This window comes from Salvelinus fontinalis, chromosome 34 (assembly GCF_029448725.1).
Source record: "Salvelinus fontinalis isolate EN_2023a chromosome 34, ASM2944872v1, whole genome shotgun sequence".
Taxonomy (NCBI): domain Eukaryota; kingdom Metazoa; phylum Chordata; class Actinopteri; order Salmoniformes; family Salmonidae; genus Salvelinus; species Salvelinus fontinalis.
Window position 1 is genome coordinate 21,314,647 of NC_074698.1, and position 15,743 is coordinate 21,330,389.

General features: G+C 43.2%; 1 protein-coding gene across 2 annotated transcripts in view; it reads right to left on the minus strand.

Moving 5' to 3' along the window:
* Nucleotides 1–13,867, minus strand: part of LOC129833484 (growth arrest-specific protein 7-like) — a 37,998-nt gene extending 24,131 nt beyond the window's left edge. The window contains exons 1-3 of one of the 2 annotated variants that reach the window (XM_055898123.1): nucleotides 13,739–13,867; nucleotides 13,379–13,583; nucleotides 3,994–4,114 (exon numbers count right to left, since the gene is read on the minus strand). In XM_055898123.1, coding sequence (XP_055754098.1) covers nucleotides 3,994–4,114; nucleotides 13,379–13,567 — 310 coding nt within the window. In that variant the 5' untranslated portion in view covers nucleotides 13,568–13,583; nucleotides 13,739–13,867. The remainder of the gene's footprint in view (nucleotides 1–3,993; nucleotides 4,115–13,378; nucleotides 13,584–13,738) is intronic. The other variant, XM_055898124.1, reaches the window with a different exon arrangement.
* Between the last annotated feature and the right edge of the window lie 1,876 nt (nucleotides 13,868–15,743).

A 15,743-nucleotide genomic window follows, 5' to 3' on the forward strand; every position in this document is an offset into this window, starting at 1 on the left:
TTCGGAGACGGGCACATCGCGCTCCACTCCCTAGCATACTACTCGCCAATGTCCAGTCTCTTGACAATAAGGTTGATGAAATCCGAGCACGGGTAGCATTCCAGAGAGACATCAGGGATTGCAACGTGCTCTGCTTCACGGAAACATGGCTAACTCAAGAGACGCTAACGGAGTCGGTGCAGCCAGCTGGTTTCTTCATGCATCGCGCCGACAGAAACAAACATCTTTCTGGTAAGAAGAGGGCGGGGGGGTATGCCTTATGATTAACGAGACGTGGTGTGATCATCATAACAACACACAGGAACTCAAGTCATTCTGTTCACCTGATCTAGAACTCCTCACAATCAAATGTCGACCGCATTATCTACCAAGGGAATTCTCTTCGATCATAATCACAGCCGTATATATTCCCCCCCAAGCAGACACATCGATGGCCCTGAACGAACTTTATCGGACTCTTTGTAAACTGGAAACCACACACCCTGAGGCTGCATTCATCGTAGCTGGGGATTTTAACAAGGCTAATCTAAAAACAAAACTCCCTAAATTCTATCAGCACATCGATTGTGCTACCAGGGCTGGAAAAACTCTAGATCATTGTTATACTAATTTCCGCGACGCATATAAGGCCCTCCCCCGCCCCCGTTTTGGAAAAGCTGACCACGACTCCATTTTGTTGATTCCAGCCTACAAACAGAAACTAAAACAACAAGCTCCCGCGCTCAGGTCTGTTCAACGCTGGTCCGACCAATCTGATTCCACGCTTCAAGACTGCTTCGATCACGCGGATTGGAATATGTTCCGCATTGCGTCCAACAACAATATTGACTAATATGCTGATTCGGTGAGCGAGTTCATTAGGAAGTGCATTGACGATGTTGTACCCACAGCAACGATTAAAACATTCCCAAACCAGAAACCGTGGATTGACGGCAGCATTCGCGTGAAACTGAAAGCGCGAACCACTGCTTTTAACCAGGGCAAGGTGACCGGAAGCATGACCGAATACAAACAGTGTAGCTATTCTCTCCGCAAGGCAATCAAACAGGCTAAGTCCCAGTACAGAGACAAAATCGAGTCGCAATTCAACAGCTCAGACACAAGAGGTATGTGGCAGGGTCTACAGTCAATCACGGATTACAAAAAGAAAACCAGCCCCGTCGCGGACCAGGATGTCTTGCTCCCAGACAGGCTAAACAACTTTTTTGCCCGCTTTGAGGACAATACAGTGCCACTGACACGGCCCCCTACCAAAACCTGCGGGCTCTCCACTGCAGCCGAGGTGAGTAAAACATTTAAACGTGTTAACCCTCGCAAGGCTGCAGGCCCAGACGGCATTCCCAGCCGCGTCCTCAGAGCATGCGCAGACCAGCTGGCTGGTGTGTTTACGGACATATTCAATCAATCCTTATCCCAGTCTGCTGTTCCCACATGCTTCAAGAGGGCCACCATTGTTCCTGTTCCCAAGAAAGCTAAGGTAACTGAGCTAAACGACTACCGCCCCGTAGCACTCACTTCCGTCATCATGAAGTGCTTTGAGAGACTAGTCAAGGACCATATCACCTCCACCCTACCGGACACCCTAGACCCACTCCAATTTGCTTACCGACCCAATAGGTCCACAGACGACGCAATCGCAACCACACTGCACACTGCCCTAACCCATCTGGACAAGAGGAATACCCATGTGAGAATGCTGTTCATCGATTACAGCTCAGCATTTAACACCATAGTACCCTCCAAACTCGTCATCAAGCCCGAGACCCTGGGTCTCGACCCCGCCCTGTACAACTGGGTCCTGGACTTCCTGACGGGCCGCCCCCAGGTGGTGAGGGTAGGTAACAACATCTCCACCCCGCTGATCCTCAACACTGGGGCCCCACAAGGGTGCGTTCTGAGCCCTCTCCTGTACTCCCTGTTCACCCACAACTGCGTGGCCATGCACGCCTCCAACTCAATCATCAAGTTTGCGGATGACACTACAGTGGTAGGCTTGATTACCAACAACGACGAGACGGCCTACAGGGAGGAGGTGAGGGCCCTCGGAGTGTGGTGTCAGGAAAATAACCTCACACTCAACGTCAACAAAACAAAGGAGATGATTGTGGACTTCAGGAAACAGCAGAGGGAGCACCCCCCTATCCACATCGACGGGTCAGTAGTGGAGAAGGTGGAAAGTTTTAAGTTCCTCGGTGTACACATCACGGACAAACTGAATTGGTCCACCCACACAGACAGCGTCGTGAAGAAGGCGCAGCAGCGCCTCTTCAACCTCAGGAGGCTGAAGAAATTCGGCTTGTCACCAAAAGCACTCACAAACTTCTACAGATGCACAATCGAGAGCATCCTGTCGGGCTGTATCACCGCCTGGTACGGCAACTGCTCCGCCCACAACCGTAAGGCTCTCCAGAGGGTAGTGAGGTCTGCACAACGCATCACCGGGGGCAAACTACCTGCCCTCCAGGACACCTACACCACCCGATGTCACAGGAAGGCCTTAAAGATCATCAAGGACAACAACCACCCAAGCCACTGCCTGTTCACCCCGCTATCATCCAGAAGGCGAGGTCAGTACAGGTGCATCAAAGCAGGAACCGAGAGACTGAAAAACAACTTATATCTCAAGGCCATCAGACTGTTAAACAGCCACCACTAACATTTAGCGGCCGCTGCCAACATACTGACTCAACTCCAGCCACTTTAAAAATGGGAATTGATGGAAATTATGTAAAAATGTACCACTAGCCACTTTAAACAATGCCACTTAATATAATGTTTACATACCCTACATTACCCATCTCATATGTATATACTGTACTCTATATCATCTACTGCATCTTGCCATCTTTATGTAATACATGTACCACTAGCCACTTTAAACTATGCCACTTTATGTTTGCATACCCTACAGTACTCATCTCATATGTATATACCGTACTCTATACCATCTACTGCATCTTGCCTATGCCGTTCTGTACCACCACTCATTCATATATCTTTATGTACATATTCTTTATCCCTTTACACTTGTGTGTGTATAAGGTAGTAGTTGTGGAATTGTTAGGTTAGATTACTTGTTGGTTATTACTGCATTGTCGGAACTAGAAGCACAAGCATTTCGCTACACTCGCATTAACATCTGCTAACCATGTGTATGTGACTAATACAATTTGATTTGATTTGACACACACACACACACACACACAGCTCTGTCTGTGTAGTGCAGAATCATACCACCAAATGAAAAGGGTCCGATAAGCATCTCTATGAAAGGTTGGCTGCCTATTAGCCCTGGTATTAAACAAGCAGGTATTTCTTCTGTCTAGTAAACAGGGGTTGTTTAAATGTCATTACACAGGACGGCTTTGTGGAACACATGGGGTGAGCTGCTAAGGTACCTGCAGCAGTGGCTGCCATCACCACACATTTGGGCTAATCAGATGAAAGTGGAGATGTTAAGCCCTCCTTCAGATGAATGGGCTGGAGAGTGGTTGATGATGGGGTATGGTAATGAGCTCTCTGAGACGGCAGCATTTCACAGCAGAATTGGAAACTATGGTTACCAAACAAAACACTGACAAATGGAATGGTTTCTGATTTAAAAAGATGTGAAGCTATACACGGGAGAAGGCTGTGAAGGGAAACATCTGTGAACGCTAACCTGACGCAGTAAAAAAATGCACCAAAAAAAGGAAGTAAGCTTTATGCGTGTGGATGCATCACACTTTTTTTGCTCGTGAAGTGATGAAATATGTATTGGTTCCAGCATAATCGGGCAGATTATATAGCTACAGTAATAATGCAGATATATACATTATATATACATAGTCAGAGGGGTATTGTAGAAATCTATGGTGCTGGCAGAAGGTGAATCACAGCCAATAGGAGTGGAGGATCTGACAGATTTCTTCCACCCTCCTCATAATATTGATCCTCCTCTCACATGAGTGAGCATGTCAGTAGGGTTGTGGTGGAGTTGTGTGCCTGGCTTACCTTTGCTGCCGGTGTTGACGTAGTACCTGCATCCCTCGGGTGACATGTAACATCTCCAGCCTTGGGGAAGAGGGACACTCTCAGTCTCATCCCCCGCTGCAGGGCTGGTGGCCGCTGGCTTCTGTCACAAACATACCACTTGTTTCACTACCAGATAATTCATATAAAAGCTGGGACTGTTTCCCAGTCTTGCTCATATAAATGGTGAGTACAAATATGATCTATTCATTGAGAAATGTTGATTTTGTTCTGTTTTTTTTACTGTAATTGATTTGCACACTTGATTAATATACATAATATTCCATACTACGTATCTGCATATCAAGGAGGGGTTGCATCAGCCTCTAATGTTCCCAATTAGCAGTGTCTGCTAATTTCTACCCATTTACAGTACAAAGTACTCCCACATTTCTAAAGCAGGCTGATTGCAGGCGCAGACACAGCTGTGTATGAAAGATCTGTTTTAATTAGGAACAATGTCATAATTAATGTAATGATTCATTCAGGAAATATTGAACTGTGGCAAGGAATGGGAAAGCTTGTTTGATTGTAGGAAGGGTGTTATTTTCTTTGAACCCTTCATGTGGTTGTTGGTAAACTGAGAAGACCCCACTGCTGAAAGAGACAAAAGAAAGCCCCTTTGCACTCTGCAAACCCCCACCTAAACAAGCCTAATGGAACAAAATTAGAGCTCTTTGACAACACAGATCAGCTTTATGTTTATCGATGAGCAAAGGAAGCAAACAAAGAAAAGAACACCCTCCCTACATTAAACATGGGCAGGTTTGAAAATGCTGTGGCTTTGCTGCCTCTGGTACTGGGGGCCTTGAACGTGTGCAAGACATCATGAAATCAGCAGATTACCAAGGTGTTCTGGAGTGCCATGTTCAACCCAGTGTCCTAAAACTGTGTCTCTGTCAATGGTGTAAAGTACTTAAGTAAAAATATTTTACGGTCCTATTTAAGTCGTTTTTTAGGGTATCTGTACTTAACTATTTATATTTGTGAAAACTTTTACTTCACTACAATCCTAAAGAAAATTATTTACTTTTTACTCCATACATTTTCCCTGACATTTTAAATGCTGAGCAGGACAGAAAACGGTCCAATTCACACACTTATCAAGACAACATCCATAGTCATCTCTACTGCCTCTGATCTGGCGGACTCAGTAAATACAAATGCTTTGTTTGTAAGGGTGTCTGAGTGTTGAAGTGTGACCCTTGCTATCCGGAAATTAAAAAACAAGAAAATTGTGTCGTATGGTTTGTTTAATATAAGGAGTTTTAAATTATTCATACTTTTGCTTTTGATACTTCAGTATATTTAAAACCAAATACTTTTAGACTTTTCCTCAAGCACTATTTTACTGGGTGACTTTCACTTTAACTTTTTTTTATTAAGGTATCTTCACTTTTACTCCAGTATGACAATTGGGTACTTTTTCCTCCACTGATCTCTGTTGAAGGTTGTGGGTCTTCCAGCAGAACAACAACCCAAACACAAATGAGAAAGCACCCAGGAATGGTTCCAGAATAAACACTGGACTCCTGCAGTGGACAGCAATGAGTCCAGATGTGAATCCCATCATAAACCTATGGTGAGATCAGAAAACAGCAGTTGGTGAAAGGCATCACTCAAACATTGAACAATTGGAGCAGTTTGCAGCTGAAAAATGGGCCAAATTGCCATGTGCAGCAACCCTATTGATGATTACAATAAGTGTTTTTTTGCAGTTATGTTCGCCAAAAGGCTGTTTAACCAAGTATTAGCTCCTAGGTGCCATTTATTTTGTCCATGCCATTTGTTGAAATATTCTTCTGCAATGTTGACAATACAATAAAAAAATGGTTCCATTTTAACTTATTTCAGAAGTTCAAGGGTTCCAATATATATTTGTCCACCACTGTACATGTTCCCTTGAAATCAAATCAAATCAAAGTTTATTTGTCACGTGCGCCAAATACAACAGGTGTAGTAGACCTTACAGTGAAACGCTTACTAACCAATAGTGCAAAAAAGGTGTCAGGTGAAAAATAGATAAGTAAAGAAATAAAACAACAGTAAAAAACAGGCTATGTACAGTAGCGAGGCTATAAAAGTAGCGAGGCTATAAAAGTAGCGAGGCTACATACAGACACCGGTTGGTCAGGCTGATTGAGGTAGTATGTACATGTAGATATGGTTAAAGTGACTATGCATATATGATGAACAGAGAGTAGCAGTAGCGTAAAAGATGGGTTGGCGGGTGGTGGGCGGGACACAATGCAGATAGCCTGGTTAGCCAATGTTCGGGAGCACTGGTTGGTCGGCCCAATTGAGGTAGTATCTACATGCATTTATAGTTAAAGTGACTATGCATATATGATAAACAGAGAGTAGCAGCAGCGTAAAAAGAGGGTTTGGGGGGTTGGGGGGGGGGGGGGGGGGGGGCACACAATGCAAATAGTCCGGGTAGCCATTTGATTACCTGTTCAGGAGTCTTATGGCTTGGGGGTAAAAACTGTTGAGAAGCCTTTTTGTCCTAGACTTGGCACTCCGGTACCGCTTGCCATGCGGTAGTAGAGAGAACAGTCTATGACTGGGCTGGCTGGGTCTTTGACAATTTTTAGGTTATAGAGGTCTAGAGGTTGTAGAGGTATAGAGGTCCTGGATGGCAGGCAGCTTAGCCCCAGTGATGTACTGGGCCGTACACACTACCCTCTGTAGTGCCTTGCAGGCAGAGGCCGAGCAATTGCCGTACCAGGCAGTGATGCAACCAGTCAGGATGCTCTCGATGTTGCAGCTGTAGAACCTTTTGAGCATCTCAGGACCCATGCCAAATCTTTTTAGTTTCCTGAGGGGGAATAGGCTTTGTCGTGCCCTCTTCACGACTGTCTTGGTGTGTTTGGACCATTCTAGTTTGTTGTTGATGTGGACACCGAGGAACTTGAAGCTCTCAACCTGCTCCACTACAGCCCCGTCGATGAGAATGGGGGCGTGCTCGGTCCTCCTTTTCCTGTAGTCCACAATCATCTCCTTAGTCTTGGCTACGTTGAGGGATAGGTTGTTATTCTGGCACCACCCGGCCAGCTCTCTGACCTCCTCCCTATAGGCTGTCTCGTCGTTGTCTGTGATCAGGCCTACCACTGTTGTGTCGTCTGCAAACTTAATGATGGGGTTGGAGTCGTGCCTGGCCATGCAGTCATGAGTGAACAGGGAGTACAGGAGGGGACTGAGCACGCACCCCTGTGGAGCTCCAGTGTTGAGGATCAGCGTGGCAGATGTGTTGCTACATACCCTCACCATCTGGGTGCGGCCCGTCAGGAAGTCCAGGATCCAGTTGCAGAGGGAGGTGTTTAGTTCCAGGTTCCTTAGCTTAGTGATGAGCTTTGAGGGTACTATGGTGTTGAACGCTGAGCTGTAGTCAATGAATAGCATTCTCACATAAGCAAACAACATCCGTTCCGATGTGCTGTTATTATTTAGAAGCTATTATTTTCGGCTCACAGTGCTTTCTTCAGGGCTTTCACAGTGCCTTCCCTTGGTTGGAGGGTGTTATTCACAATGATCCACCATCTGGATAAATAACAATAACAGCTTCTTGGACGTTATCAGCAGTTCCCAGAAGGCTCATACACACCCATAAAGTTCCTGGTCACATTGCGACTGCAGAATTTACTGCAGTGTACTTTACAAGGCAAAAGTCCTCTTTAATCTACAGGGATGGCCTGACCGACGATTCATTGTCATTAGCAACAGTGTGTTGCCCAGTCAAAGCTGTTTGCTGTATCTGACAGAGTGCCTGCTGAATTCTGCCTGTACCACTTCTAACATGGTGACTGGCTGCTAGTCACGACCCTACCCCAGATCCACTGAGGAGTGTGGGGACAGAGGGGGAGGAGAGGGGGAAAGGGAGGAGAGGAAGGGAAGGATATTAATGGAATGATAAAGCAGAGAGATCCCACGGATATCTACACTCGTTTGATGTACAAGATAAAAGGGATTCCTTTCTGTCTCTCTTTCTGATATAAAGCACTGGGCTTGCAGTGAGCAGTTTGCAGTGAGTACAATACAAAGCGCCTCGTCTTCATTGACAAGCTATGCTGTGCTGCAGGAAACTCAGTCATTTATCATGAACACATAAAATGCATTATCCTTCCTCAAACTCGCAATAAGGACATACTGTATGTCAGTACACTATGTCAGACAAATCATGAACATACTGTATCACCAAGGAACACAATGTCCATTAGCTTAACATAAATCAGACTTTATACAAGTATAATGGCCACTACTAACCCTGACCTAATGCATCTTAGGCAGCATACCATCCTCTGAACCATGGAATAGCAGTGAACTGGTACTTTTTGCAGGAGACATGAATTGTTAACTAATTAATCCTCCCAGAGAGATGTAAATGATAGATTCTTATCTTGAGATTTGTATCATATGTGATTTATCTCACTTCCCTGAGCTGTAGCGATTTCACATGTCCCCTGGCAAAAAACTGCTGAATAAAGCGGAACGGCGTCCAAGCTTTCAAAGAATTTAAAAGGACAAAATCCTCTGGATATCTCCTGCCAAATCCCACAATCCTCTGGGGTGATGCTCCCACTGCAACCCCTGGGAGGAGGCTCTTTATAGAGTATACTTGCATTGCTCCAGTATCCTCAGTTCACACTGAATACCAACAAAGCCACAGGACAGGCCCTCTCCCACCACCACAGAGGAGAGTCTGGGCTCTTGCTGTTAGCATGCCCTTCTGTGGCTTCATTGGTATGACTGGGAATGAATGAGAGCATTAACCCCACTTTGTGTTACCTGCAATAGGGGGATTATTATAGTGCAGTACCTGAAGCTGGTTAGAGACAGGGGTACTAAAGGAAGAGCCTGGCCTAGTGGTAAATCCTCCCCGCTGACTGATTTTCTCTACACTCGGCTCCGCATGTCAATGTATCTCTCTGCCTATTGTATCCATCCTACTTAGGGCCTATCTCTCTCATTCAGCGGTATGGCCCGGTGGGCAAAGCCCTCTCACTGTCACTCCAGGAAGTCTTGGTGGTGCACCGAGTGCCCTGTAACAGTTTTAAACTCCAAATTGCTTTCAACAGCAAATGACCATTCGCTAAGCTCCGCCACACAATTTTTAGCAACCAATCGCAGTGCGACAACTGTCGAGTCCGACACATTGGACAAGCTCACTTTCCAATTGCATGAAAGCCAGTGAGGACTATGGCAAAAAATGAGTTATTTAAAAAAAAAAATGAAATAGCTTAATAATTGAACAGTGCAAAGGGAGTATTGTGATTCCTGAAGTGCAGAGTCTGTTGATGGAGTGTTTTTCGAATCCGAAATTATACTTTTGTTACATTGTATAACTTGTTTTCAAAAAATGTATGTTAGCTAGCTAAGTTAGCAATGTTATGAATACAACTCTCATCTGCTGTCGAGATCACGATACGATTTGAGAGCACTAGTTAGCTCCAGAAGTGGTTATAGCTTTGACTGCATGCTGAGTGAATTCAGCGCCACTCAGTGGTTAGCTACACTACAAACATTACCAGGTTCCCTTGAAGCAATTGTAATGACAGTCCACCACAACATAACCAAGAGTTAGTAAGGCGTAGTCTGTGTTTAACCCACTGAGGTAGGGTTTCATTTCATTATATATTATAAACAGTTTGAGATCATTTTGACAGGATTTCGCCAGTGGTTGAATGGGGAATTGGGCTTCTTGGGAAAATGTTGCCCGAGGTTGCAACAGTAACCAAAGGGGGCAGGGCTTAACGAAAGGAAATTGGGAAATGTTCCAGAGAACGAGAGTGGGAGGAATAGATGAAATCCCACTGCAAATGTGGTACTTGTGCTAGTTTTGAGTCATCAGTCAATCGAGTTGATTGTCATTGTATGACCCTTTGTTCAGAATGTCTACATGCTGAGGTGATTTCAAAAACACTGCATCTGCATTGATTCAACCTGCTACCTCAGGCTCTGCTATGCACATAATATCTTCCATTCTGTCCAATCAAATCAATTAAAATGAAGGCATTGTGGTGCTTGTTGTCAGTCACCCACATTTGTGTACATGTTAAATAATATATTGCAACAAAATGTTGCATTCAAGTTCAGTAAGGTAAGTGACTCTTAATCTGAAACACTCACAAAACAGTAGACTGAATGTAAATCGTTTTTACAGGATTTTCACTGTGGCTCCAGGGCATGTACAGTACTAACTGTACTGTAAGTTTCAGTAATTATGAGAAAAGTCTTGTAAAACAACATACCGTAACTCCACACATGATAATGATAAAAAGGGGCGAACATGGACAAATCAGTGAGCCTTGTTTCTTACACAGGCTAATGAACGTGACAATAAACAATCCAGACTTCATTTAACAGGATCTGCTTTTTTCTTCCAAGGGAAACAGAGCCTTCCTGACGACACAGAGGAAGAGGGAATTTGACTGAGCTAGGAGAGCAGGGTGGCTGAGGGACAGAGGGACATTTAAAACCAACAGTGAAGATCAAAGTGTTTTGGCAGCCCCCCCCCCCACAGGGCACACATTGTGCTGCAGAAGAAGCGGGATATGAGAGCTATATCTGGAAAGAGACAGACAGACAATGTCTAAGCAGAATAAAAATCCACCAAACTCAAAAGGATGACAAATAAAATACAACTACATCCGACACAAAGGCTTGAACAACGAATCTCCTGTACCCATTCTGTCTGACTACCACAATTGTTCCACTGAAGCAACAGGGTTCCATTGAAGAAACTCATAAATGTCAAAAAATGTAACACCGCACATAAAGTACTGTCAAAAATGTCACTGATAACAGAGACGGATAATAATAGCATTAAAAACAAAGCCTTACCATGTCGGGCTGAGACTACGTCGTAAGGAAGCAAACAGCCAAATGAGAGAAGTGTCCGTTAACTAGTCACAGTGAACATTGAGTGGGACAAGGCTCTTTTAGAACCAGGAGGAGGAAACATTAGTCACACATATGGGTTCTCATTACTGGCCAGAGTGACCCGACACCCCGGGTCAAAGCTAAGACATGGAAGGAATGGACAGACACTAAACATCTTTCTACTCCGCCTCTTTTCTTTATTTACAAGATGAAGAATAAAACGGTCCAGGAAGAACCATCTTGTGGTATGAGACGTTTTCTATGAGTCTTTGTTTGTGTCCAGCAGATGTAAGGGTCTGGAAGCCTGTTCCCAGATGCATCCAGGGCCCTGCTCCATGGCAGGCCACACAATGGCCAACACTGTGAGAGAGCTGTGAGGCACTCGCAGGCAACAAGGCCCGTTTTGTGTTGGTCCGTCCCTCCATTTCTTATAAATCAAATTGACCCTGTGTGAAGTGTGTTCGAGCTGCCACACTCCCCTCTGATACTGACTGATTGTGACTGACTATCTCTAAGATGGCATGCAGCCGGCCAGGCTACATCATCTGGCAGCTGGCTAGACAGAGATCTAAATGAAAAAGCGATAAGAACCAGAGAAGACAGCAGACACATTTTCAATCTTTAGAAACCCAACTTTCAAGCGGAGTCGTCCTGTTCAACATCAAGTTCATTTACAGCCAGGATGTCTGACATGTCCTTAAGAGCTCATCAAGGCCATGGGGGACTATTTGTGTGGAATATGTTTTTATGGCCTACTAATTTTGTCCTTCTCACAATCACTCAGCTTAATGCAAATCAGAACAAAGGCTTACATTACCTATAAGACACAGAACTCATACTCAGCATTAAGTTATCAAAGCCTGTTACAGTAGTATATCTGGTACGCAATCTGCACTATAGGGACGGCTTCATGATGAGATTCTTGAGATGTTGATGATTGACAACACATGATAATGTCTGAAACGAACACGTTGTCCTCCTGCGTTTTGAATATGAGTTAGAAGAACACATAAGCTCACACTAAACGTTCCATAAATGAGGACACAGTGTTTCTTGTTGACTGAACTTGTTGACAAGTGGCAAAGCACCGTTTATTAGCTCCAGAGCATACTGGAGCATCATTGACCGACTTCAATGGACTGTTTCATGTTATCAAACAATCTTCACTGAAGGAGCAGCAAGAATTCAATGTTGGTTCTCTCGTCTGATATGAGGGGTATAAAACACAAACATGCGCCTACAGCAGCTGTGGAGTATCTGTATCTGATCAGTTAATGAGTTCATGAGTTGATCAGACTGATCAGTTAATGAGTTCATGAGTTGATCAGCCTGCAGAGCATAATAGTCCCTTTTCAGATTGCTCAACTTTCAAATACACTTCATATACTGTACCTTTGATCAATATTGCAAAGTGTACTGTATATACACATAGGTACATCACGTGTGTGTGCATGCATGCGTGTGCGGAGGAGTCCTTCTAGTCAGGCAGGCCCTATTACTGTACATTTTGAAATGAAAGACGACAGGTTTGAAAGGCTTGCTTATTGTCATCGACATCTTGTACTAGAAAAACTTTTCACATCAGAACGTGATTGATGTGGCTACGTTAAGAACAAGGAGTTGCTTAAGCTCAGTAAGTAAGCACCCTCTTGTGGAAGATAACGGTGAAACAAGCAGTGTGATGCTTTCACTCATACAGAATGAAAAGGAATAGCCTTTAGAATATTTGATTTGACAATTTAAAATCCATAAAATGTTACACCAAGCAACAGATACATAAATAAACACAGTATCTGACATCTCAATACATGTAATTCTTAAAATTGAATTACGTTTGTCACCCCAAAGCACAATATTCAGTGTCCAACAACTTGAACTACAATGTCTTATTTGATCGTTCTCAGTTTATGTATGTATTCATTCATCTGTTATCCCATACATTCATTGTGTAAAGACACCTTGTGTGTGAACATTAAGTTCAAAGCCCTTGCAGACTAGGCTATCCTGCTGTCCATTGTAACGGTACTCGTCCTCGCCTGATGACGAGTATGAAAGATCGGACCAATGTTCAGCGTGGTAAGTGTCCATTTTAATGAAATCCAACTGAACATGAACACTGAATGACAAAACAGAATGAACGAGACTGAAACAGTTCTGTATGGAAAAAACACAGACACAGAAAACAACTACCCACAACCCATAGTGGGAAACAGGCTACCTAAGTATGATTCTCAATCAGAGACAACGATCGACAGCTGCCTCTGATTGAGAACCATACCAGGCCAAACACAGAAATACAAAACCTAGACTACAAAACATAGAATGCCACCCCAACTCACGCCCTGACCAAACCAAAATAGAGACATAACAAAGGAACTAAGTTCAGGGCGTGACAGTCTGTCTAATGGAACACTTCTTAAACACTACACTACACCCGATATGTTTAAAAGCAATGATAGTTCATGTTGACAATTCTAATAGCACTTACAGATTGAACTTGTGACATGAGGTTTTGTTTCTCCGCGAACAGAAAAACCATCTTCTCCTCCAGTTCCTTTCTCTTGGCCTCTGCCTTTGCCGGGTCCTCCTTACATGTGAGGAAGTCCTCCATCTTCTCCACCTCCTTTTCACTATCTGAACTCTTCAGAAGGGGCTTGATCTTGAAGTACAGCTTCATCCATGGACAGCTTCATCTATGAATAAGAGGAGGTTGTATTGCAGAATGAACACACAATCTCTGAAAAAGAGATAATTGTATTGCCATATTATTGACCAGTTCTAATGTTCTAAGCATGTACTTTCTTTTAATGGTAAGGATACAAATAGTTCAATTGATGGGTTGTCTTACTTCTTATTAGCCAGCTAAGAAAATTATTTTCTCATGAGGTACCCACGGCAACAATGCTTGAGTGCCTGTCAACCGAGAGGCCAGTTTTTCATCTCGCAACTCCTCAAGAGTGTCCAGCAGACAGGCTTTAAAAAAGACCTGCAATAACATGGCTTACTGAGACACAGATGCTGTTGATATACTGTATGTGTATATACAGTGCCCTCTGTAATTATTGGGACAGTGACACTTTTTCTTAGAAGTGTTAAGAAACATATTATATTCTTATTTACAGTAAAAGTGACTCCAAAATTACATAATACATTATTTACCATTTATTTATATTGGGCACAAAATAATCTGAAACACAACCAGAACAAACAGCAAATGCATCCAACAAATTGTACAGCCACAAGCTTGATGGAGTCATTGAATGCTAGAAATATGGGACCAATACCTCTCTTTTGACTACTTTAATACACATATAAGTAAATTTGTCCCAATACTTTTGGTCCCCTAACATACGGGAGACTAAGTACAAAAAGTGCTGTAATTTCTCAATTACATTTTACATTTTAGTCATTTAGCAGACGCTCTTATCCAGAGCGACTTACAGTAGAGTGCATACATTTTATTACATTTACATACTGAGACAATGATATCCCTACCGGCCAAACCCTCCCTAACCCGGACGACGCTATGCCAATTGTGCATTTTAATAATCCACGCTGTACCTTGTACCTACAATGCTTACAAAATGTTGCGGCATCATCATCTGTGCTTTAGTGAGGTACTTCAGAGTTTCCTCTTGCTCATTCCTTATAGGTGCACTGTGCAGCCGTTTACTTCTCACTTCCATTTCTCTGAGTTAAAAAAGAAAAATACAGCTTAGAATTACATATCTTATGCTATAACACAATATAGGATCCTAATTCAAATGTAATTATAGGATGTCTATGGTTATTACCTTATCATAATCCAACAAAACCCATTTGTTGCAGGGACGTGAAGTAGTGTTGTATTGTTTGTGTTCAACTGCAGAGAAGGAGAAGCATCCGTGTAACAGGAAGATACTGTTTGTGTACACTGAAGTGGCAGTTGACCAATCACCAGTAAATAGGTCACAAAATCATATTTGTATTCCTCCACTGCTACATATCATATACATTATAATCTATCTGCAGGTGGAACTGTTGCATTAACTTCCAAGAAGATTTGTATGCAGCAATAGGTTACATAGCAATGAATAATACGTTGGTGTGATTACAATAAGCATGATTGCTTGTTGCCTGCCACATTAAAGTATAGCTTGATTATTGTAACTTGTGTGTCTCCATCTATTGGTCGTTGAACAGTACTACAACAATGGAGCCAATGCCTGCAGTTAGTAACTTCTTGCAGTCACATGAATATCTGTCATGAGTTCCATCTTCAAGGATCTCATATTAACAGCATGCCTGTCAGATTAACCAGAGGGTGTTCCTTGATCTCTATGCTTCACAAAATGTTTTTTTCTTCCATTAGTAAGCTCTGAGTTTGGATGCTTTAATGAGATGCATTTTCTGATTAGAGTGAGCTGGGGGAGAGGTTCAGGAATTCACACAGTGATCTGGTATGTACAGTATCTATACGTGGTGATAAGTGGACAGTGTGTTTGCATTCTCAACTTGTCCTAATATCTTTTCATCTTCGAAAGTCATTGTGTATTCATGATCGTTACTGATAAAAGCAGTGGATGATTTTGATGTACTGTAGCTCCTGACAGATGTCTCTTTGATAAATGAGAGATGAGTGGACACCTCTGACATAAGCCTGTATGAGGGGAAGCTAATCTCCTGGAGTATGAATGTTTCTCCAATAATGCCTGGCGTTTTAATCAAATGCTTTTGGATTGTATTTTTCTGCACTCTGTCTCGCCCAGAATCAAGCTGTATGTCTCCTAATGTCTAGGTCAGTGAGGCCAAACTGTTGTCAGATAGCTATCCCTGGAATCTGTCTGTATTCACTCAAAGTTGGATCCAGAGCT